The sequence below is a fragment of the Aplidium turbinatum genome, chromosome 3 (assembly GCF_918807975.1).
Source record: "Aplidium turbinatum chromosome 3, kaAplTurb1.1, whole genome shotgun sequence".
NCBI classification, from domain to species: Eukaryota; Metazoa; Chordata; class Ascidiacea; order Aplousobranchia; family Polyclinidae; genus Aplidium; species Aplidium turbinatum.
In genome coordinates, this window is record NC_137474.1 from 39,302,654 (window position 1) to 39,327,243 (window position 24,590).

General features: G+C 35.5%; 2 protein-coding genes across 2 annotated transcripts; one reads left to right on the forward strand and one right to left on the reverse strand.

Moving 5' to 3' along the window:
* Window positions 1–3,134: 3,134 nt before the first annotated feature.
* Window positions 3,135–14,274, forward strand: LOC145766798 (kappa-type opioid receptor-like). The gene is made up of 10 exons (XM_082578504.1): window positions 3,135–3,471; window positions 4,813–4,929; window positions 6,141–6,259; window positions 7,949–8,130; window positions 9,051–9,133; window positions 9,403–9,582; window positions 9,930–10,109; window positions 10,995–11,212; window positions 11,738–11,941; window positions 13,841–14,274. Exons 1-10 carry the CDS (start codon window positions 3,135–3,137, stop codon window positions 13,949–13,951), a joined length of 1,731 nt encoding a protein of 576 aa, XP_082434630.1. The 3' UTR covers window positions 13,952–14,274.
* A 2,918-nt stretch (window positions 14,275–17,192) lies between these two features.
* LOC145766799 (kappa-type opioid receptor-like) lies at window positions 17,193–23,756 on the reverse strand. Its single transcript, XM_082578505.1, has 8 exons — window positions 23,483–23,756; window positions 22,442–22,558; window positions 20,826–20,944; window positions 20,433–20,611; window positions 19,840–20,102; window positions 19,415–19,594; window positions 17,776–17,993; window positions 17,193–17,357 (listed from the first exon to the last, which is right to left on the reverse strand). The coding sequence occupies exons 1-8, from the start codon at window positions 23,754–23,756 to the stop codon at window positions 17,193–17,195; spliced, it is 1,515 nt and encodes a 504-aa protein (XP_082434631.1).
* Window positions 23,757–24,590: the final 834 nt, after the last annotated feature.

A 24,590-nucleotide genomic window follows, 5' to 3' on the forward strand; every position in this document is an offset into this window, starting at 1 on the left:
TATGCGACTAGTGTTTGATTGGCTGTGTGAACAATTTAATTTGCGTTATATCGAACTACTGTAGATATCGGTTTCAATCTTGATAATTAACTTATAATCGACAACAGTGGTGACATTGGTAGTCGCCTACATTTCTGCCAGCAAAACCAGAGACTGTCAAATGCATGCTTGATTTGCACAACGACTCTGAAATCACATCAGTTTGTTTTGATATGGTCACTGTAGTCTGTAGGCCTACACTACTGGTCGATGGACGATAACTTGCAAATGTCTTTTGCTTGATTTTTATAGACGTTCTGACAGGCAATGCCTTACTTTTTAATTAGGAAAGGTAATGGTAAAGGTTAGTCCCATACTAGATCCAAGCATCGGGGATGAGAAGATAAGGTTCCCATTATACTAAGCCTTCGGGTTTCGGCACAAACGAGAGTAGGGTGGCCAGTTCCTTTCTCTCGATCGCCTTACAATGCGTAAAGGTGAACAGTGATTTTCAACCACCAGCGCCGGGAGTCTAACAGGATTGCAAAATTGGAAAGCGAGCGCCTTACCCGCTGTGCCATTCCACCGCTTTAAATTAGGAAACTGTAGTATAAAATTTAAAAAGAATCTCCAGAGCAAAAAAAAATATTAAGACTATTCAGCTTTAAGTGTCACACAGAAGCAGGTTTAGAAAAAATAGTACGTAATGGTCGAATTAAATGTTTCCTGTCAAAAAGAGCTTTATTGCTGCGTTTTCTTGGTTACAAGACGTCTAAACGTTTTAGTTTCAAAGTTGAAAATTTTAAATGTGAAATGTTTCAAACAAAATTGCGACTAAGCAAAACTTCTTTAATTTTCTCTTTTTTTTTTCTTTTGAAAAATTGGTCATATTCGGTAAAATTCGGTATATAGCTCAAACGCAGTAGGCTATAAATAAAACTTATCATTGGTTGTTCAGTTTATGAGTTAAATTCCAGAAATTGTGTTTAACAATTTATGATACCAAGATGCTCTTGAGAAAAAAAATCGCCAAAGATTTATGTTGATATACCGTAATTTCAAGTCCAACCTGAAAAATATACTCTCTAATCCTTTGTTTGGATTATGGCTGCTTGTGTATGTTTCTTGTTAATGTGTGTCAATCTTGCCCTTCCAAATCAAAGAATGTTCTGTCATTTCTGTGCCACATACTGCGTCAAAAAAACTCTACAGTATTTTGCATGACGTCCTTCCTAGGAGTTAGGTTACTTTTGATCAAAGTTTGAAAGGTAACTGTCACTGTAAGGATGCAAGGTTGAGCACACAGTTGCATTTATTTTTTAATTCGTTAAACATTTGCTGAATGAAAGATTTCATGGTAGCTTTGTTGTGGTGAGGTTGTTGTTTTGTGGAGTTCAGATTGACAACAACAGAACATGTCACAACTTGCGTTTGTTTACCAAACAAAAAGGTTGAATTTGAAGTACAAGCAACGAGTACGCTTGGAGGATAAGATTTTAAGTTGGGTATGCTTGTTGAAATTGTCATAAAACTTTACGCTGAAAATCTGTTGGCCCAGCTACTTTCTCGGTCATCACAATTATTCTTATCAGTTGCTCTGACATAGTCAAACACACAATAGCCTACAAACAGTGTAAGATGTAATGTATTGCATTTCGTCGAGCTTTCTAATTGGTCTGTAATGGGTTTTAGGTTTTATTATAAAATTGCGAAGGTTATTTTCAAAGAAATGATGTATTGAGTTTGATTGCCCATACCATGATCAGAAAGATCTTTTAAGTTGTTGTGATAAAGTTGGTCCAAAAAGAACGTTCTATAACACAATGCTGCAGAAGAATAGTATTAGTTGTTGGAATATTATTAACAGTTGTTCATTATTATCGATATCATTTCTGAAGAGCATGTATGAAAGGTGCAGATCCATGATACCTTATTGCTATTTCCTCATGTTTCATCGGATATATAACGGCGGAGAAACGTAAAGATATAAAGCATGCTTTAGCTGCAGAAAAGCATCAAAGTTGCTGTACTTTGTTCACTGTTATGAGTTGCTCGTGCGTGAGTAAGCATCTCATAGTTACACGGTAAATTAACAAGCTCATGACCTTGAGAAAGTTTTGCGTTAAAAGAAAATTTCATGTATTTGTGAAACGTGAGACGTTGAAGCATGAAGTGGCCTAGTGTGTATCCCGACACCGATGAAATAAGTTAATGAAACGGTTAAAGCAACGCTTAATTTGTTTTTAGTGCTTCGAGCTTGAAGTATATTGTGTTACCTAACTGGCGTATGCTCTTCTCGTTTTGAAATTGTAGTTTGTTGTAGCCATCCAAACAGAGGAAAGGTTTAGGAAGCATGCAGTTTATTCCTAAGGTTTGGGAAATATGTGTGTAGTTTATTTCTTAGGCTTAGGCTACCGATACACAATTCCAACATAATAACAAGCTAGATAAAAATTAAACAAACTCCTCAACTGGTTAAAATTTGATAGATAAAAGTGATTTAGAAACATCAGTAAACTGTATTACCAAGCAGCTGCATAGCCGAAATGTTGAGAGCCCTGTTACGACACTCGAAAGGGCGCCGGTTCGACACCGCTCAAGAGCATGTAGCTGTGTTTTTATTAGGACACTTAAAGGCATGTCTGAAGGTAGACATAAAGATTGGCTTTCTTGCCTTCCTTTCAACTTAATCTAAATCTTCAACCAGCAGAAGTAGCCTAAGTCTGAATGTGACACAAAAACTAGAAAGTTTCGTTTTCTAGTGTTACCGAGTAGGCTACATCGTGAACTTTGCAACAAAGAAAGTTGTAGTTTGAATTGAAATCATTATTTTTTCAATTGAGTTAAGATTTAATATGAATATACAATAGGCTACAGCAGGCTATAGAAATTTCCCTAGTAAATTTAAATTATTGAAATGACACAAGGTTTGGAGAGTTCTGAACTTACAATAAATGTGATTTTGAGTTTATAAGAAAGAATGTTTCAATTTGTTTTAATTTCTGTAATCTTTATAATAAAAATCTTGAGTTAGACCATTAAACTGACAAAAAACGTGCAATATATGATGAAACTAAATCAATAGAATATCTCACGTAAACAAGCAGCAGCTAAAGTTTACGCGTGTTTGTTTCAGAAGCCATTATTTAACCAGTATGAGTGGAAAGTGTTTGATTTTTGTGCTAATGTTTATCGCCGCATTGGCGGAGAAAAGCAAAGACGATTTGGAACCTGGTACTGAAGTGGAAGATTATTCCCCTTATGGAGGGTCAAAAGAGATCCCGTTTGATGAAGACAAAGGAGAATACGATTTTGACAATGAAGACTTCTTCCACGGGTTTGAAGAATATGGAAATAGAGACCCAGAGCACGATCGAAGAGTCATAAAGCCGATGGACTCAGCCCTTGCTGCCATATACGGAACAATAACCATTGTCGGTCTCATTTTCAACGGAGTGGTGTTCTTTGTCATATGCGGAAGAAATGAAATTAGTATGTACATAAACTTTACGTATATTTACCGTACAACGTAGGTTTTGTTACCAATTTTTTAGCAAGTTTTCGACAATTTTTGGGCGTTGAAAATTATAAAAATTTTGACTTACACATCACTATGGAAGATATTAATTTTAAATGATTAAATTATTTGCTTTATTCAAAGAAAGTACTAACGGTACACTTTTTAGTATTGTTTTAGCCAATCAGAAACTTAAACAAAAAATGACAAAGCTACCTACAAAGTGTAACATGCGTAAAATCAAACTGTTTATATTTTGAGGTAACTAGGCCTACATATCAACTATCAACTACGACCCTTTTCAGTATCAACAATGCCTCAACAAAAAATCTGTTTATTGGCAAAACGAATCTGAAAAATACTGCATAGAAAGCAAAATAGAAATGTGTGCATATTTACAAATGCTTATTAGCTTATTACCTTTCTTCCATCAAAAGAAATCTGAAAAGGTTGCAACGTTGCAGGGATACCTTGTTTTTTCTGACAAACGAGTTTTTTGATGAAGAAGTCAAAACAAAATGTTGAGCAATGTTCATAACAAACGCAATAAGCTACTTATAACAAAAATTATGTTCTCATTTCGTGCTGCTATTCAACTCTGGTATTGATGACTTTCGGTGCAGTATAACAGAATAGACAAATACTCGGTCACTGGTGCGACGTTGTAGACTTTTATAAGATTAAGGGTTTAAACTTGAGATCATTACAAACAACATATTTTCTCTAGCCCGTGGGCGGTCTAATTACCATTTCCGAACTTGCTTTATTGTGCGTATAGCCTATTTGATTTGGCAACTCCCAGTCTTTTTTGTCGCATTATTACTTCATAGAATGTTGGGGAGTCCTCAGCGCTAATGTTTTTTGTTTTGTAGTTTTAACTTCGTTTCGTCTGTTTGACTATTTCCGAGAAGTCTATATTGGACTATTGTTTTCTGATGTAATTGCGTTATTTCTGCATTACTTCTGTCAATCTGCAATTGTCATTAGAAACAAGGGGCAAGGGGCCTCGGTTTCTTAAAACACTGTTATAACGAGTACAGACAAAGGTGAAAAGCACAAAGCAAAATTAAATGCGCCATGAAAGGCTGAGGTACCACAATCGACTATTGTCGCAATGCGCACTTAACAGGCTAGGTTAGAGCTTCATCGGATCAATCCAAAAATAATCAAATCACTGTGTTAAACCCACTATAAAGGTGTAAAAGATAAAAATGACTTTTCTTCACTGATAACCTGGACTTACAGTGTCAGAGAAAGTATTACTGTCAAAAAATTGATTTATGTTTGACTTATCTTAAAGTCTATTGTGTTATCAGGTAAGACTGTGACAGCTATATACGTCGTGCAGCTTGCTTTTGCGGACAGCATCTTCTTGTTTTCTCTCCCAATCTTTGGCATGCAGAAAGTAACGGGAAGTTGGTCGTTTGGAGCAGGTAACGTTTTGGACTTATAATAGCTACAAATACTTGAAAGAGTTACTCGATCGAAATCAGTGGTTAATTTTACATAAAATAGTGGTCAAGGTGTTTTTTATAAATTTGTTTCAAAAGTTTATGTTGCTGAATCATTTTAAGAAATGTAAACCAATTTTGAGGTAGAACAAAGCTGTTTTTGTCAAAAAAAAGTTTACATTTTATGAATTTGTATAATCGACCGGACACAGAAACGTTTTCGCTCAAGGGACAACATTTTTATTAAAACAAGTATCAAAAAAATTTGCTTGGTTTCTGCAGGCAAACATATAGCAAATACTGTTCAAACAGCTTTGAAAAATTTTAAATTCAATTCCTTAATTGAACTGAATTTAATCGCTTTTCATGGAAGCATACCGAAATGTAATGCATTTGGTGGTCAGTTTTATAATGGCTCAAACAATCTTTACATGCTCTTCCTTTTCAAACGTATGCGCTCGCTTATATCTGACAGCACCGTAGTCAAATTACTTCCTTGACAGTTTGACATGAGTGAAACAGTAGCAAGAGAATTTTTTTTGATTTTGATGATCTTCAGCATTATACCAACAACATGTTTTGGAATGCGAATATAAGCTATTTGGGAACACTGCTTTGCAGCAATTTCCCTAGTCCGCAGGTAGCTACACTTGTGCCTAGAAAAATAATTTGCAAAATGTGACTACGTACTCCATTGGAAACATGCAAAATAAACTAGTGCACTGACCAAAACAAAAATGAAATGCAAGATAAGCATGCAGTTACTTTTGTTGAATCACGTTCAACTACAGCAATAGTATGAAATATCATAGGGTGACTCTAGCATGTACTCGTCCACAGTGCAACTTCGAGAATGAATGAACATGATTAGAGACATTAATAGATTCTCAAGGGAACTCACCCGTTTCGAATGCCTATCTTCACATACACACATAGAAACAGAGTCGTGGTGACACATGAGTGTGGGTAATTAAGCATGTCTTACAATTCTCTTTTTACTTAAGAACCCCCAAATAGAATCACTTCCTTTTTAATTTGCTACTATTTAGTTTAAGACTGTTCTTGTAAGTCATCATCGCAGGTTGCTGTAAGTTCAATATAACAGATATTTGTTTTGGTGAGTTAACAGTAAAAAGCAGCATTAACGATAGTATTTAATTGCAAATATTTTGACTAAATCTTTGTTATTTCAGCTACATGCGTCATTTGCCAAGGCATCAAGTTCCTGAATTACTATGCCGGAATTTTCTTCTTAACCGCTATGAGTGTTGACCGGTACGTGGCGGTCGCTTATAGTAGCAGAGCTCATCAGGTAAATGTTACAAAACGGGTCGTCAATTATATAATTCTTTTTTATATTGTATCCAACAAAAGCAGTTCCAATGAATAGCAGTGGGAGGTCTACTTCTTTTGTTGTTGTATTTTTAATCGGTTGTTAATTGGTTCGTGGTTGACCTGGTTGCACAGTGGGTTTTGCGCAGTATAGTCAGTTCAAGGTATAGTTCTGACTTTGATTATGATAGCTTTGTTATAAGTTTGAATCAAAAATATCGTAATAAAAATAAAGCCACTTGTATCTTTACTACGTATACTCTGTATTGTTTACCCGATAAAGTGCAATATTAGACTACGATTAAAAGTCCTTGACGAAATTTGATATGATTTGTTTGAAAACATGTTAAATATCACAAAACAACAACAAAAAAAGCACCAAAAAATTTTTTTTTCTCAATTTATGAAAGCATTTTGTTGTTTCGAATACGAGTTGTTGTCAATTCAATAATGTAACCTGTAAACAACACTTTTTCCACTAACCCGTGACACATATTGGATTCCTATACGTGAGCAAGGAAGGTTTCATCATGCTGTTGCAGCAGCCTGTATCCGGTTTGGCAGCCCTTTTTGACGTTATTCTGTCATCTGTTTTGTTGTAAGGTGTTGATTTGTTACTCTGACAGCCGAACTGTTGTAGGCTTGAAACTAAAATGATCCCGGATTTGAGTTACCATCCAAGTTATAACGGATTTAGCCTGCTATAAAACAAAAGCAAAAGCTCACTTTATATTAAATCATCATTGCAACAACGCTTAAAACAAAAAATGCAATGGCCATGCGAGTGTATTTAAAACGGAAGGCAGAAGATTTACAGTAGTTTCCGTGTTAAACTGAATTACACAAAAAGACGAATGGGTTTGGTGCAAAATGCACTATCACCGGTGCAAAGAATATCTATACGGTATATGTTGCTTAGTCTCCTTGTTGCTAGCATTTTGCCGAAATGTAGGTAGTAATGGGCTTGTTAATACAAATTGTCCATAAAAACTGGCCTACAAAATCTGAGCGGATAACTAGCATTGGTACTAACTAAGTAAGGTTTAATATCTAACATTTTCTACAATACACGGCAATGTACGGTGGTTCTATTGAAAAATGTAACGTCTTTCCATAATTTTCCTAGTGTTCAAAGTCTAGTATTTAAAATAAGTGATTTCCTTTAGGTTTGTACGTTTAGCGACAATAAAACGACTTAAAAAAACGCAGCTTTTGGTAACTTGGACTGGAATTTTCCTGGTTGTGTGCATGTCAAAAAATGTGAAAACTCCTGATTAAATAATATCAGAAAGTCCATATACTTTTTTATGCTGTTGCTTTTTTTTATGCAATGTTAAGCTACTTCGTAGTATAGATAGCTGTATGTTTTTGCATTGTTTGCCTTCTTCAGTACATGGCTTCAGACACACTGTGGGTGTGTTAATCATGATATGAATTTTTTCCTCGTATTTTTTCTTGTAATCAGTAAAAAAGCCTCTAATAATGTAACAAGGATAACATAGCAGCAATGACACAGTGTAGTTATTTCACATTCATTTCTCAGTTTACTCTGCAACTTTTGTAAAATACCTTTTCATTGCATTGATAGTTTGTATGCCTTTATTAGCAATGGTTTGTTTACAAGTAAAAAATGAGTAAGTGTAAACACAGATAATGTTTTATCTTGCAGCTGCGCACCACAATGAGAACCATCATTGTATCTGCTATAGTCTGGCTATTGTCCGTCATCATGGCTGTTCCTATCGCATATTATTCGAGAATTGAAGATATTTCAGGAACGAAATTTTGCAGGCTGCAGTTTCCAGGATACCAGGCTTTCAATGATAACGATACCTTTGTGTTTCTTTACGTGTAAGTATCATCACATAACAAAAACAGTAGCCTAGTTGTCAGAGACCACACAGCCCTACGTCAAAACTCGGTATTAAAAAATTGGGAGGCAGAGAAACCAAACTTCAATTTCTTCATATAGCCGAGTAGTGAGAACCCTGGCTCGACGCTGAAAAGGGTGCGGGTTCGATACCGCTGAAAAGCATGGGGTTGAGTCTTTGGCTAAACACTTGAAACTACGGCTGAAGGAGGAAACGAAGATGAGCTTCCTTGCCTCTCTGTTTACTGAATCAAACCTTTAACGAACGAATTTTCATTTTTAATTGTTGATTCTGTTTTTGCTCCCAGACAAACTTGATTGGGCAACCTAAGATATTGTTGAAAAGGAACGATCTTCCTGGCGTCAGCACTACCTGACTACTCACTATAGAACAGCGAGCATTGTGTTTTGCTAACCATACCGGTGTAGCCTCCACACTAGCCATCAAGACTTTTCCAAAAACATGTGTTTCTCGGCAGTCGAGTGTAGCAGGAACTCAGCGATAGACACGTGTTTCGCCCATTAGGCTGGGCTCAACAGTACCGCACCACTATGGTTGACATACAGTATTTAAATATTTTATTTACATCCCTAAAAGCAAAAACAAACAGTCAATACAATTGTTGAACTTAAATCTATTTCATTTCTTCCCAAAATCATTTTATAAGACTTAAAATTCACTAGTTTTCATTTTATAAAATGTACCAATCAATGCTATGAAAGTTTGTAAGGTAATAACCGATAATGATGTAAATTTTAATTTAAACAACCGTTTTTGCCTGATTTTTTTTTCAAAAACTTGCAGCCACAGCACTGGCATACGTTGCAAGCACTCACATATATTGTAAAGTTCAGATTTTTATAATCGCTTCTCCTTAGGTTGTTTGTTTGTACTTTTTAGGGAAGAAGAATTTGAGGAATATCTTGAGGAAATGTCATCGTCATATGAATACTCTGGCACTGGGGAGTACTTAGGTTCTTCTGGTAGGCCTAATAAGTTAGTTTATTTGTTTTTACCCAATTAGTGCTGTAGAGTCCCTTTGCATACTAAACAAGACCACCACCAATCAGAATTTAGAAAATGAAAGATTCCGAAAATACCTGCATTTATAGCACTGAAGATGAAGACATTAGAGTTTTCGAAACGTTTGCTGAACATGAATTTAGTACGAAAATACCTGTTTCCAGTTTAAAGTTTATATTAAACTACCTATATTCTATGACTTCAACTGATGAACAATGAAAATGCTCAGGCTCTGGATCAACAAAAGGTAATGATACAGCAGCAGCAGAAATTGATGAAGAATTGGAGAAACTGATGAACAATCATGCTGATGATTTCAAATGTACCCATGACAGTTCATATGCGGCATACACCAGTTGGTTGATTGCTAACTTTGTGATGGGATTCCTCCTACCTTTTCTAGTCATCAGTAAGTTTAAATATGTAACAGCGAATTAACTTGCTTGGTTTGACTAGCTTTCAAGTCTTTTTTGCTAAACAAATCTCATTAATGTGCAAACTGCAAGAATTGTCCTACAACAAATGAACATTAGTTTCTTCTTAACGTTCGTTACCTTTGAAAAAATGTAGATTCCTTTATCAGCTCACTTCAAGTGACGACGATTTCAAACTATCAAGTTAATTTGCACAGAAAGAGCATTCCAGCTTTTCTGCTCATGCAGCATCCGTGTCCAACGGTTAAGTTCTGTTTTCATTTTTAAACCTGTCCCCTAAAAACACTAAAAGATGTTATTCACCATTAGTTGTTGTTTTCAGCAATAAGCTACATCCTTATCTTGCTGCGTCTACGAACTTCCGAGGAAAAGATTGCGAGCATGACTGGAAAGCGGACCATGAACATGAGGAAGAGAGTCACCCGTATGGTAGCAGCATTGGTCATCTGTTTTGCTATTTGTTGGCTGCCGTATCACATATTCCTCTTAGCGAAAATTAAGGGTGAGGATTTGAAACATTGATAAACATAATGCGAGACACCTGGTTATAAAGCAACACTTCCACGATGATTAAATACACGTTTAAAATATTAAAACTCAGCAACACGATTTTATAGATCAAAGGAAAATATTATTCATAACTTAAAATCAATTTTATCGATAACTATATACGAACAATACTTTGTACTCCAAGAAGAGCCAGTTTGAATAGGTTGTTTGTCTGACACACGCCAGGAAGTGTTGTATTACAATAACGAAAGTAAAACCAACACGCGTTTTTAAATTAGTGGTGATAATTCAGTCTTCATACAATAATGCTTCATTATGAGTATATTAAACATGGTGATCGTAAAAATATGGAAGCTTACCTGGCTAGCTGCGCTAAGCTAAGCACTCACTAGCACGGCCGGTGTGTTATGTTTCGCTAACCATATCGGTGTGTCGTTTAGGGACGTAGCCACGTAGAGCCTTGAGGGAGCAATCGCTCACAAAATTTTATTGATCACCCTCCCCCAAAAAAGTATTTTAATCTTATTACAACGTTTAAGTGGCATCGTATCACATGTTGAATGACGTTTCATAAATTTTTGGCTGCATTCAGCTGATTCAGTAGATATATTTTCAAACAAACTCTTTATTTCCAACATTAAAATGTTTACCCCCTAAGATTTGCTTTTGACGCCTAAAATTTCGTTTTTTATAGCTATGTCAACGGCTTCGCTAACCATATCGGTCCAATTTATTCACCAAAGTCGTGACACTCCAATTCAAAAATGTGTTTAAAAATCAAGTGAAGCAGAAGCAGCATCAAAGTTATCGATCTTCTTGCCTTGTCTATTGAACCGCAGAACACAAACAGGATGTTGTTATGTACACCCTGTTTCAGGTTTAAACGTGATGGTTACTACTTGTGATGCCATGGAGCAATTTTTCATTGCATTGGGATTTGCTAACTCAGCTGTAAACCCAATCTTGTATACGTTTATGGGTCACAATTTCAAGCAACGACTTCGCGAAAGCATCAATCATACAAAACGTAAATTACGACGTGCCAGCATTGCATCAGGCAGCGGTCATATTACCCGAAGTAACAGTGATCATGGGGTAAGTGCTATTGATCACTTGTAAAACCAATTCGGTGAAAATTTGTATCATTGGGTATTGGGTAACATGTCCATTTTAGTTGTCTTGCTTTTTCGTTTACTAAGTATAAATTTCCATTTAAGTTCGAGAAAAAACTTTGACAATGAAGGGAGCTATTTTGATTGAAGGAATGCTTAACTTTGAACTTAGAAGGCGTCTTTGAGAGCTTAATTCTAACAGTTTCGCATACTTGTAGCTGGAGGCTTTGAACCACTGACGCAAACCCGGTCGCTGAAATTTCAGAGGGAAGTTTCCGCTGGTTGTTAAAGTTTTAGGAACACCTTTTTGCGTTGATGCATCATCCTTTACTTGATTTTAAGAACACCTTGTTGCGTTGATACATCACCCTTTACATGATTTTAAGAACACCTTGTTGCGTTGATACATCATCCTTTCCTTGATTCAAGATAAATTGGGAGACTTTGGTTGTTTTTTACAAGCTTTTTTTGAATAAAATGTTAAAAGAAAATTTTATTAAATTTACAGAATATCTCTCTCACCAAAAAGATAGGAAACATGGTCGGCTTCCGTCGGACAAGTAAACAATCATCTGGATGCGAAGGCGATAGCTCCAACGATCGAAGTTCAAAATATGGCCAGTCAGGAAAGAAAACAAAATACGGGATCCCTTTATTAGACTTGCACAAGAAGAAGGAACAGAAAACAGCCTGGAACTATGAATCTGAACAGGTAATAAAATGAGTCAAAGTGTTGTCCGATACTTATTACTTAAATTTATTATTCACACTCCCTGGTGGCAATCGATTAGATTATTTTAGAAAGTCGTCTTCAGGCAAAACTTTCAAAGAAAATTTTTGTGGCAAGAGTTTCCTTTCCTCAATGTATAGCACTGCACAGTTATCTAAGCATACGTTTGGTATTCGCATTTTGTTCTGTATTTTTTTTTGTAAGATTGCCCAGGCGTTCCAACGAGTTGGTCTTTAGTTTTAGCACACATTACTTAATTCAAAACAGCTGTGTCGTTCCATAAAAATCAAAAAGTCATCGTGAAGCAGTGAAGTTTTAGTTTTGAAAGTGCAAAGCAAGCGTAGTTGCTGAAAAATTAGAAGGAGTGTTTCACACTACAAAGGTTTGATGTAAAAAAATATAAAAAAGCATAAAAAGGTTTAATGAGTGTTTCTTGGTTCATGCTGTTCGATAACAGATTTGATCTGGAAGCTTTTGTAAGGTGTAACACTGCTATGCAGTGATGGTGGGCTTATTCAAAACATATTATTCAAAACCTCTACGTTTTACTCGCATTTTAAAGGTATCATTTACACTACTGTGAAAATCTACATAGCCAAATCATGAGACATTTTTTAATTCTTAACGGTCAAAATTCCAATTAAACCATAACATGTTTTAAACTTGAAAGCCAACTTTAAAAAGCGGACAGAATTGTTTTCGTTTGTAACATTTGTTGTGGTGATTTCAGCTTTCAACAAACTTCCTTGATAAATCGCCGCAATCGCGTCACATAATATCATTGTGACGAGCAAATATGATTCCATAATCGCATTGTTTTGGTGAAAACAATATACACAAAGTGCACTGCAGTGCATACTTCCCATCATCACTCTCGTTGTCATATGCGTGTGATAAATATGTTTCTATTAGACAAGGCGTCATCACTTTATCTGGAAAAGAATTATAAAGTCATTGGCATGCTTTTGTTATTGAAGTCCGCTAAGCCCAATAACGAGAAAATAAACCAACAGATGAACTTTTTGCTGAAAAAACTTTTGCGGTTTTGGGAAAATGTAAGAAACTAGTTTTTTCTTCACAATTTATTCTTTATCTGTTTACGCTATAGCAAAACGTCACCCCGCTAACAATTGATTAAATTGTTTCATAGACGGTGTCGTTTACAAATCTGCGATTTTGCTTCAAAAGCGATGTTTTGTTGCTGCGAAACAAAAACAGCTAAAAGGTGTGCAACAAGCAAATGGTAGCAAGCTAATGACAGCAAGCAAAATTGGTAGACGTCCAATGGAATATGAAAAAAACGCATTTTTTACCTGGAATGTAGTGGATCGCACATATCTTTATATCGTTGCAACACGAGTAGGCTATTACAGGATTTACATGTTCTAAATTGGATGAACAAATTTAAAGTCTTACAATTTTTAAACACGCTCGAGAAACGTTTTTAAAATATAAGAATGCCCCCCCTTTCCCCAGGACGTAGCATGTCGAAATAAAGTTCCGCACAACAAGGGTACGTTGTAGTTATCTGCGTCAAAACATTGGTTAGTATGCAGCTTCATTTAGTTCCCCTAAAGCACAAATCTGAAGATACGCGTTCGGTGGTCATCATCAGCAGCCATCAAAACAGTATGGCTTGAGAAAGCAAGTTGTCGCAGAAGATGCAATCAGTTCTCGCGACTGGTCAACAATATCGGATGTTTGGTATTTACTCCACGTAGGTCTAGAACGCACAAACAAAGCAAAGATGATTTCATGCGCAAAGGATTCATCGACTTCCAATAGCGTATATAATCATGCTCGTGATTTGCAAACCTTCTAGGAACAGTTTCTTTTGTTGTTCGGTTTTGCAGTCAAATTCGTCATTGTGTTTGTTTGCAGATTGACCGTACTGAATGCATGAGCCGGTCTCACTCCAATCAGACTGAATGTACCAGAATCATGCTAGACAGAGACACCAAAAGTGACGGACCTGATATGTTTGTCAGGTGAAAGCTGCAACTAGTCAGGAAAAACAAACTGGAAGTGTCACTCTTATTGAAAAACTTGCAGTTTTGTTCATATATTCTGCAAACACTTCAACTGTCATCCGGCAAAATGTACAGTTGTACACCCTACAAAAGACATTAGTCTTTCTGTGATGTTGTAAAACATTTGCAAACTTTTTTTCAACAAGCCAATTTCACTTTGCATCCTTCCAAAGATACTCTTTTAAAGGATAAAACAAAGTAAATTTTGTATGACTGTTGTTTTGAAAACCAAAGCTATTTTTATTCGTCCTAATATAGCCTAGGCCACAAAACTACTATTAGGCTACCGTGCTGTAGCCTATTATTCTTTCTTTAAAGTAGGCTAGGGCTAGCCTATTATTATTATCTACAATCAGCAGCAGAATTAAGAAAAAAAAATTTTGGGATTAGGCTACCAGTGTTTCAAAAAAACAAACATGATAAAATGCCATTGAGCGAGCAAAACGAGTGAAAAAATCGTGCACAACGAAAAAAGTTAGGCTACTTGTTTTTTTATTTTAGGGGCACGGGACCAAGTGCCCCTCCTGGAACCGCTACTGCGTATAATTTGTAACTTTTATTTTCCCTCACTGTGTTTCGATTCTGTACTAGCCTAGATACAGGTTGAATAGGAATAGCGGAATTTTTATTTTATTTGTAATTTTGCTCAGAAGATTTTCGTAAACAAAACTTGCTTTCAATCATTTTTCAACTTACTTGTATCTCAACTGTGTTAAAAGTAATTTCTTTCAAGAAAAATTGGCAACATTGACACGTTGGTTTTGCACAATAATGGGAACATTTCTGTCATAGGCCTATTCAAAACATGAAAGACGGTCATTTTACTAAATCGTCTCTCAGGATATTGAGGATTTTTATATTACAAGTTTGTTCAAAGTTTAGGGTTGGATGTAGCTACAGTGGATTATTTGCTCATTAAACAAGTCTGCTGATTAAGCAAATTGTTTCGCCGACTACTTTTTTTCTTGTGCACCAACTATAATCCACTGATTGGAATCGCTAATTATTGATCTACGGATGAACTTTGCGCAAACTGCTTTCCTAATATCTAGTCAGACGGTTAGCTTAATCGACCGCTTAATAGATACGCTGTTGATGCATTCAATCCTTCGAGTTCCATAATAATACAATTTCGGTAAATAGATTACTTTGCTGACCCATAAGCAAACAAAACTAAGTAACACCACGACAGTTGGCACGCAAAATAAAAACAAAAACTGCGAACGTTGTCGGCTGCAAGTCTAGCCCTTGTCAAGCATTTGAAATACAGTACTAAATTACTTTTTACCTAACCTAGCTTAACTTCTTTATCTGAAGTTGAACAGTTGTTAAATTCTGCAAACAATAGTTTGAAACATGAAATTAATTGCTAAATATATCCTACAGTGCGAGTTCACACGTTATCGGTTTTGAAAAGTTTTACTTTCTATAAAAGCAACGTCACACTCATTATTTTTGTTACCTTATTGTGTGTAAAATTACATTGCATTCTCAAAATAAAAGCGTTTTTGAATCACTTACTGGCATCAAACAAAAACCAGTTGCTTCATGTTGCTGAAAACCACCGATTTGATACTTTAATTCAAAAGATGAGAATAGAAATATAAACTTCTGTAGTGACGTCAAACGATAAAGAACAAGAAACAAAATAAAAATTGAAACTTAGGCTATATTGTGAGAAACCTGTTTTTAGTTCTGCTTCAGTTACCACATAGCCTACCAAGTGGTGAGCGCCCTAGAATGGCAATCGAAAGGGCGCCTGTTCGACACCGCTCAAGAGCATGCGGGTGTGTCTTTGGAAAGACAGTTAAAGGCATGTCTGAAAGTGGACACGAAGATTGGCTTCCTTGCCTTCCCGTCCACTTAATCTAAATCTTCAACCACCGGGTGTAAGCCTGGATACGACAAACAAAACAATGCAGTCTGCTACTTTGAATGGAATACTTGAATGACATATCGTGTAAGTATGACATTTCATTCGAAGCTGAGCATTGACGGCGGGACAATAAAAGTTTTCAAGTTCTAGTCTAAGCACAAAAATCGGTAGTGAAAAATCAACAAATACGGTTTTAGAAATGAAAAAAGATAAATAAAATATAAACAAATAAATGTGGTGTAGTGTGTAATTAAACATACAAACTATTTACTGAGCTGTTTATGACCTACCATGCAAAATTGACTTGCATAAACAGCAAACAACATGGCTAAGAACATCCATAAAATGAACTGCAACAAACAAGGATTTGTGTGGTAACCACCGCTTTTTTTTAAATATAGCAGTAATGTCAAGATTGAGTCGAGATAATGACGCTGAACATCTTCAGTTCAGTTTGTTTTTATTTCTGACCATCACAACAAAATTGCATCATTGGAAAAGGTAGGTTACAGTCAAACCGATGGCAAGTAGAACGCAGCAAAAAAACTGGTTATCTTTACGACGCTTTTCGACAAGGTGTGTGATCAAGAAGCCTTGAATTGTGACAGTGTTGCCAGATAAAAAAAATGTTGTTCCAAGATTAAAGTAATTTTCAAATCTGAAAAAATTCCGTTGGTTAGATTTGCTCTCTGTTCAGGATTTCACAATTCCCTAAAATCACAAATTTTTGTCTTCAACGTCTTTAAAGTTTTGTCAAATTAGAGCAGAATTTCGGTTCCGGCAACACGGGTGGCAAAAAGTGCCGTAGATAAAGCTACGTCCAAAAACAAAGCCTATCATTAATGCAAGCTGCATTTTCTTTTTGCTTATGTTAAAAGGAGTTAAAAGAAACAGAAGAAAACTTTTTCTAATGTACGATCATCAAAAAATATTTTGTTTGTTTCTTTTTTATGCACTGTGTAATAATGCATCCACTGATAGAATATAACCATTTTTACGTTGTATCAACACAAAGCCAAGTGATCACTAGTACCGAGGTGCTGGTGTGATTTCTGAATGGTTAGAAGACGTTATAAATTTAATTCAAGGGTCCGAAATGATTAAATTAACTTCTGGTTCAGTGATCTTTTCCAAAGCTTGTTTGTTTCATCTTCAGTAATAACGTACAACTGCACAGCATTCTTTTTCCGTTCATTGCTATTCAAAACAATTCAAACAAGAGAAAAGAAGAATAAAATCCCGACAATCAACTTGGTGGTGATACCAGCGTAAAACATCACTTCAATCCAATTTCATCATATTTTTTGTATTTTAAAATATAAACTTTTTACAATAGTTTTGTTTCTGCAACAGTTTCGGATTTTTCATCAAGCATTCTTTGATTTTCTGTGATCTTTGTTGCATTGTTTTCTACACGACAAATGGTGAGTTTTTCACTCTCTTTTGGATCGGAAGACCCCCGGTTTGCTAACCCTTTTGGAGAACATCGATTCTGACAAAAGAAATAAAATATTTGACCGATCTAGTAAAGAAAATGAAATATCTCTTGACAGGTGACAAACCTACAACAATGCTTGATACGAATGACTCCCTTACATGTCTTGTATTACAAACGAATTTAATGGCACACGAGTCATTTCAATCATAAACAGGTAAAAATCGATTTCAATCTGCGAGCAGCGGGAACATCTTCAGCAGCGGGAACACCTTCAGTTAAATTTATTTAAATAGAATCCATAGAATCTACTTTTCTTTACCGTCAAATATGACACATTTGATGCATAAGAACTTAGCCCCGCGCCTGGTATCATTTTCTAATTACCAGCATAGAAATGTGTCAAACATACACTTACTTCAGTGTCGCTTTTTATTTTTAATCAAGCAAATATAATAAAAATATTCTTATTCACCTTTTGACTTTGCTGATGGCTCTTGAGTGGAGGTTTGCTTACTGGTAGGGTTATCCAACCCATTCGTCTTTTAGCTTTGTTGAAGCTGCCCGCTAATCTTCCATGAAAATTGTGACCAAGGAAAGTATACAAGATGGGGTTGAACGCAGAGTTCGCGTAGCCAAATACGGCAACAAAAATTTCAATCCCATAGCATACGGAATGTGTGAGATTAAAACCTATAAATTTGCGTTTGCAGTATTAGCGGCTGAAGAACGCCTGAGAACTTTCCAACAAACTTAAAACCGTTTTTAAACTACAGCACAAGTTAGCAAATAGGCCAGTAATTGTAGCAGCAAAAATAAGTGGTTAGAAAACTAAAATAACAATTGAAATTACAGATCTCATCACTTCCAAAGCGTACAGGAAACAAAATGGAAACTTACAACTTGAAATTGAATAAAATAATTTATATATTAACCACTAGATCAGTCTAGCTAGAGTAGTTTAAAACGAAAAAGTAACAAAGTTAATCAATATCTCGGATTTTTATGATTTCACAATTGACGATCGGCCTCTAAAGAAGCTAAATGCCCGTTAAAGAAAGTATGGTATAGGATTATAAGGTCTACCAAAAAATGAAATTATTTATTTTAAAAAATTAGGTAATTTAAATAAACAACATTTAGATTACGAAGTGCTGGTTTTTCAACAGTTTGTTCTTTAGTAATCAACTGATAAGAATGAAACTCTGATTAGCGGGGTCGTATTACCATCGCCTGATTCCCTTTACAAGATTGCCAAGCATTGCTTATTGCACGTGGTTGCCTTCTCTTTGTGAAATAAAGATAATTAAGGGCAAGATAGCCTTGACTAGTTTCTTGTAACTCATATACATATTATGACCAAAATCCTGTTTTTTTCTAATCAATTTTTCTTTTTTATGAAGTAGACTAGGGTAGCTTATAGATCTAAGTACACCGCAGATCATGTTTGAAGTAATTTTCTACAGTATTTAGGTTTTCAGTAAATGACGTTGCAAAACAATTAATTATTTATACTAATACGCACGTTATTTATCACAACTTGTGCCATCAAAACGATATGAAAACAACATTAGCCTATGTTAATCTATATCTAACAAAATGCTTTTAATCAGCATTATAGAACAGCGTTCCAAACCGGAAATAGCACTTTTGAGATTGCTGAAATCAACTCTAAGAGGTGCTTGAAAGTGCTAAATCCATGGAAATACAACAAATTATTGCTTGTTGACAGAGTTTTTAAAGTTGAAAAAGGTTGAGAAACGCTTTTCTAATTAAAGTCGTTATGGAGCTTTTACATGATAGGCCTAGAGGTAGGTCCATACCAATAAAAAAGTAAAACAAAGTATTTTTTAAAAATGCAGTTTTGGTTTAAAATAAACTAAAATATCACAAGGTGTTGCAAGTGACAATTAGCATTTATTCCGACGTTTCGTCAGTCAGGCACAATTGACTTCTTCATGAAGCTAGATCAGATCATGGTTACCTGGATAACACATTAACAGACAGAGCACAGAACCTTGATGCAGGGTTCATGTCACACTCTTACAAAAATGTTTGACTGGTGAACAAATTTATTTATTTTTATTTTACCAATTATTTTTACATTTTTTTACCTTTGAACTGAGCTAATGTGAAAATGTGATGAGGCAGCCAACAGATCACAAAGCAAATCACCAGAGCTGACACCATTCGAGTCACTCGCTTCCGCATGTTGTGGGTTCGCTTCCCGGTGCCATTAGCGAGTCGTTTTTCTGATTTCCGCAAGCGCTTTATAATAAGTCCGTAGCAAACAGCTAAAAAAAGAAATTAAACTGACAATGTTAAGATTATTTGACATTTTAAGTATCACGTTAGGGAGCTGGTGCAAACCAATTTATCATTTGAAGAATTTCACAAAAAAAAAAATCATACGAAATATGATTATATATGTTAGTGGGCACAATACAGTTTGGATGTAAGTCTAAGCTACCCAATGAGTTATTGTTGTCTACTATTCAGAAAGTTACAGTCTACTAGAATTAGAGTATCGTGAACGTACTGATGACAAGAAATGGAATTACAAATCCCAAGATGAATTTCATAATTTCCATGATGTAATAGGCAGTGGGTTCATTGTGACGTTTGCAAATCCAGGGGCTTGTTTCGTTATTTTCAGGAGAGTAACTGTCGTTATCGAAGGTTTCGTATAATTCGAAATCGTCATCATTGGCTGATGCATTGTAGTTGTCAATCATCACAAATTTAGAAATCGTACTTTTGTAATCTTCGGTCATATTTTCTGGAAAGAAATCTTCTGAAAGTCTGAAAACGGTTGTTATAATTTTTTAATCTCAGAAAATAAGATACATCTTTTGATGACAAAGATTGCTCCTTTTTGACATGCATTTTATATTGATATGATCTAAAAACGAAAACAAACTCATCTGTCTATGTAAAGAGCGAATTTGAAAATATGCCCAAGTCTAACATTTACTTTTAAAGTCTGAGTCTCAAAAGAGCGTTTTCTTGGAGTTGTTTTATATCAAATGAGCTTTGAGCCAATAATGCGTTGTGTCAGACCACACTGTACTATAAATCCTCAGTAATCAAGTTTCTAATGCATCAGGATTTTGTGTTTTTTAGACTACGTACCGGTACTCTAGTTCCAAGTCACTCTTGTTCAGCTTCTCGAAGCCAGGGTACATTAGAATGCAGAGCTCATTGTTTGGAACACCATTTGTACCAGAGAAGAGAATTGCTGGAAAAGCCATGGCAAACGAGGCCAGCCACACAATAAAACATGCGACCAGAGTTCGTTTCTTAGACCGAAGCTGCGAAATAAAAACCCAGTTATGGTTTATTGAGAGTTACGTTCAAAAAGGTTTTTAAACACCTTTCTACTTTTTCGATTTTCTATGTCTAGAAATTGTGAACACATTAGGCCTATCAGGTTTAGCGCAATTTTAAAAACGTTATACCAAAGATTTTTTTGTACAAAAACTTACTATTGGAGCTCATGTTACAAATAATAAAAACTTGTCTTACTTTGCTTGCTTTAGTGCCATAAGCCACAGCAATGTATCGATCTACACTCATGGCAGTCAGAAAGAAAATTCCGGCATAATAATTTAGCAACTTGATGGTTTGGCAAATGATGCAGGCAGCTGAAAATATGATCGCCAATATGAAAGCATGTTCCATCAAGACTGTAGGCGACTAAGCACGTACTTGTTCAAATAAAAATATTAAACGCTAACTTCAATCGATGGCATTGAAAGTGCTTGCACATAAACCTAATGGTCACAGCTTGTACAAAGAAAAAACATGCCAACTAAGTGATTAATAGATTTTTGATTTAATTGAGTATTTTTAGAAAATTTTATATTTAGTTTGGGTTTAATCAATACAGCTCTTGAGAATTCTAGTGATAATTGAATTAATTCTGAATTTCAGACTAGGCTTCCTGTAAGAAAATGAAGTCAAGTGAAATATAGGAAAACCATTATTTTCTTTATGTAGACCAGAGACAATGGTCTTACTGTGAACCATGCAAGTAATGCTGATCAGAATGCCCTTAATTTGTTTTTAAATGTTGAATAATGAAATTTTAAAGGTTGCTCAGTATATTTTTCAAAAACGATAAAACTCTTCTATAAATTTTAGCCATTTATCGTTATTCCAGGTGTTGCATGCAAGCTATACGGTTACAAGTAATTAAAATTGTTCGAATACTATCTGCAGCAGATAAGATCTTATTCGTGCCATATTACAGGCGTGGGCTTCACCAGTGGAACTGGAGTAAAACCTACCTGAACGAGCTTCACCGCACTTTGTGTTTACAGAATACAGATATTTGATTGTAATTTGCAGCGTAACTGCATGTATGGAGTCCAGGGAAATTGTCACGTATTATGATGTAACTTAGCCAACAAATCAGATCCTGTTTACATTGATTCAATGTTGAATCCTTTCAAAAAGACTGATTTTCTTTCTGGTAGTCAACCCTAAGCGGACCGTCTCACTCACCATCGAAAATTTATTGTGTTTTTGACTTAGTCGAAAATTGACTACTACTGTAGCTCTAAACAATTACGTTTACTCTTGTTGCAAAATGATCCCAGACAACAAAGTCCTTCATTTTTACATTGATTCAACGTCTGCGGGACAATATTATTTCTCTTGCCAAGGGTAAAAATAAATTGTTTGGTCCTTTGTATGTCAGATGAAGAAAAGCTAGCGCTGGGGACATTGATCGATAAATAGAAAGAATAAATAATAAAGAAATTGGCAAATAAACCAGGATATTGATGAAAAACTTCAACTATATGTTTTGGTATTTTTCTTTTTGATTTGTTTATGATCGATTGTTGTGAATAATTTATAAACTTATAATAACAAAATTGTTATCATGGTGGTATTGCTGTGATGGATTGCATCTTACATGTAATTGTAATCTCTTGTGGGCGTGGCATGATATATCGTCATATGATCTTATAAAAAAGCAAACTTGAGGCATTTTTCAATTAAAAATGTAGATTTTTACCGCTTTTAGTAAATTTCGTTCATGTGTAGGCTAACTTTTGAATTAAAAAGTAGCATTTTCAATCTCAATGATGCATATAAGGTTGTAAACGCTTGCTATGGTAGGATATACGCCATACCTGGTCCAAATTGCCATTCGTGATCCATCTGCTGCTTGGCAAAGAAAACTAAAGCAATCAGGAATATGCTGTCTGCAAAAGCCAAGTGGGCGACATATATTGCAGTGACTGTCTTGCCTGTCAATGAAAGACAATTTTTTATTTTGATCAAATATGATTTGTTGAGTTTTAGAAAACGATACGACAAAACAATCCCGTCAAAACGAAACGTGTCCTAGTCAGTGGGTCCACGTTTTCTCTTGCTCCTCAGGGACAAACCTTTAGTACCAATACTGCCTGGTACTAACAGCCATATGCCGTATTGTTGGTGGCACCAACCACAAAAATTTTCAACCGTAACTCCGGTCGTGCTTAATCTTTAACATCGGCAAACATGCGCTCGGGTATTGCAAAAAATAAACCATTGAATAACACTTTTAAGGATTAATTTTTTTTTTAGATTATATCAGCTATGATTCTCAAATTTGGTTGCCTACTCATCCTAACTAGAATATATGATAATTTCACTGTAACGTCAGTTTGTAGGTAACAGCAAACACAATCACTTTAAAAATTAGCAGCCACAAATGAAGTGCCGAAAGTAACCTACAACTCCAAGTAAATGATCATTTAAATAAGTGATAAGTGTGGCAACCGAATCCGTTGCAAACATTTTTACAAAGCAAATTGTCTGTCAAATTTTATCCCGAAGTAGACTATTTTGTCTCCACTTCTGTCTGATGGGGTAAAAAAAACAGTGGGGGTATTGGGGTAAAAAAACACTTGTTAGTATAGCATGGATCAGAACAGATTCAGCCGAGTTAGAAAATTTATTATTTAATCAAAAACGTTATGACATTATAACTTACAATGCAAAAACTGCAACTCAATAGCTCACATGACAAAACGCAGTTTTGCGCATATGATTTGCAAGGTCCTTGTTAGCGGTTGCAGAACATAATAGTATCAGAAATTAAAAACTATAACATATTACGTATATAAATTTAAATCAAGGTATCGTTACAACATAGTCGGAAAAATAAATTGAATTAATGAACTTACTTATTTCATTTCCACAGAAGATGACGAAAAAAACGGTGCAGTTTGCTAGTAAACCAATAACAGCAATTGTGATGTATAATGTTGACACCAGTTTGTATTTTGAGCTCGATTTTTCTTCGTTTCTGCCGGGCACCAAGTCTTCTCTAGAAGAGTATTCCATAAGCTCTTCAAGGTTATAATAGTCGTCGGCTTTAAGAGGTTCTTCTGCGAGGCTACAGGGCGTGACAGCCGCATAAATAAAGAGCAAGAAAATAATAAATTGGAAAGTCGCCATTGTTGAATGGGACTTCAAAGTTCAGCTCCTTGCAAAAGAATGCAGGATTAAATAAACGCTTTTTCAATGTCGATGAATCGACCTCCACACTGCGTATTAAAATACAGTATATGCTCAGTAAGTCAATAAGTACGGTATTGCTAAATTACTTGAGTAGCCTACTCAGAGAGTTGCAAAAAGCATAGTAAAAACTATAAATTTTACGAGGTAGACGGTAGATTTTAAAATTTTATCAAAAACAAAAATTCTTACTACTCATGTTTGTTACCTGACACCTTTAGTCTAACCCTTTCGCTAAGTAAGACTACCCAGTGACCCATATACAACCCCCTGAAGTCACACCAATGAAAAGCAACTTCGCGAGCAAAATTAATTCCGTGCAGCAATGGCACAAAACTCCGTAGCGACTGAGATTGCCGTTACTTCCAAACTCAGCTATTTAAAGCCGCACGAGAGACCTCACGAGCTTAATAGCACGTTGTAGCGTTCGCGTTTTGTCGCTTCTACCTTTTTCTAGACCTCTGCTATGTTTTGCATATATTGTTTTTTGTTATGAGCTCAAACCATTTGGTTTAAATACTGGTCTTTAATTGCCCGGTTTGAATTTTCAAGACAGCCCGCGTTGTCCTTTTTACAAAATTTTCACTCTCGGTCATTTTTCTATAGTTACATTCTGATCTTTAACTTTATCGTATCTAGGTCTTATGTCGGATATTTGAAGATTTAGATAATGCGGACAGGAAAGCAATGAAGTCGATTTTCGTGTTCACCTTCAGCAGGCATGATGTTGAATGTCCTGCCAAAGACACATTTGCATCCTCTTGAGCAGTATCG

Bases quoted from the DNA above. Each gene is read 5' to 3' on its own strand.
- LOC145766798 (XM_082578504.1), top strand. From the start codon at position 3,135: ATGAGTGGAAAGTGTTTGATTTTTGTGCTAATGTTTATCGCCGCATTG. The intron at 3,472-4,812 runs GTATGTACATAA...TTGTGTTATCAG, and splicing joins ATGCGGAAGAAATGAAATTA to GTAAGACTGTGACAGCTATA. The intron at 9,583-9,929 runs GTAAGTTTAAAT...TGTTGTTTTCAG, and splicing joins CCTACCTTTTCTAGTCATCA to CAATAAGCTACATCCTTATC.
- LOC145766799 (XM_082578505.1), bottom strand. From the start codon at position 23,756: ATGGCGACTTTCCAATTTATTATTTTCTTGCTCTTTATTTATGCGGCT. The intron at 17,994-19,414 runs GTAAAAAAATGT...GCAAATTTATAG, and splicing joins CACATTAGCTCAGTTCAAAG to GTTTTAATCTCACACATTCC. The intron at 17,358-17,775 runs GTGAATAAGAAT...TTCTTTTGTCAG, and splicing joins GCCATCAGCAAAGTCAAAAG to AATCGATGTTCTCCAAAAGG.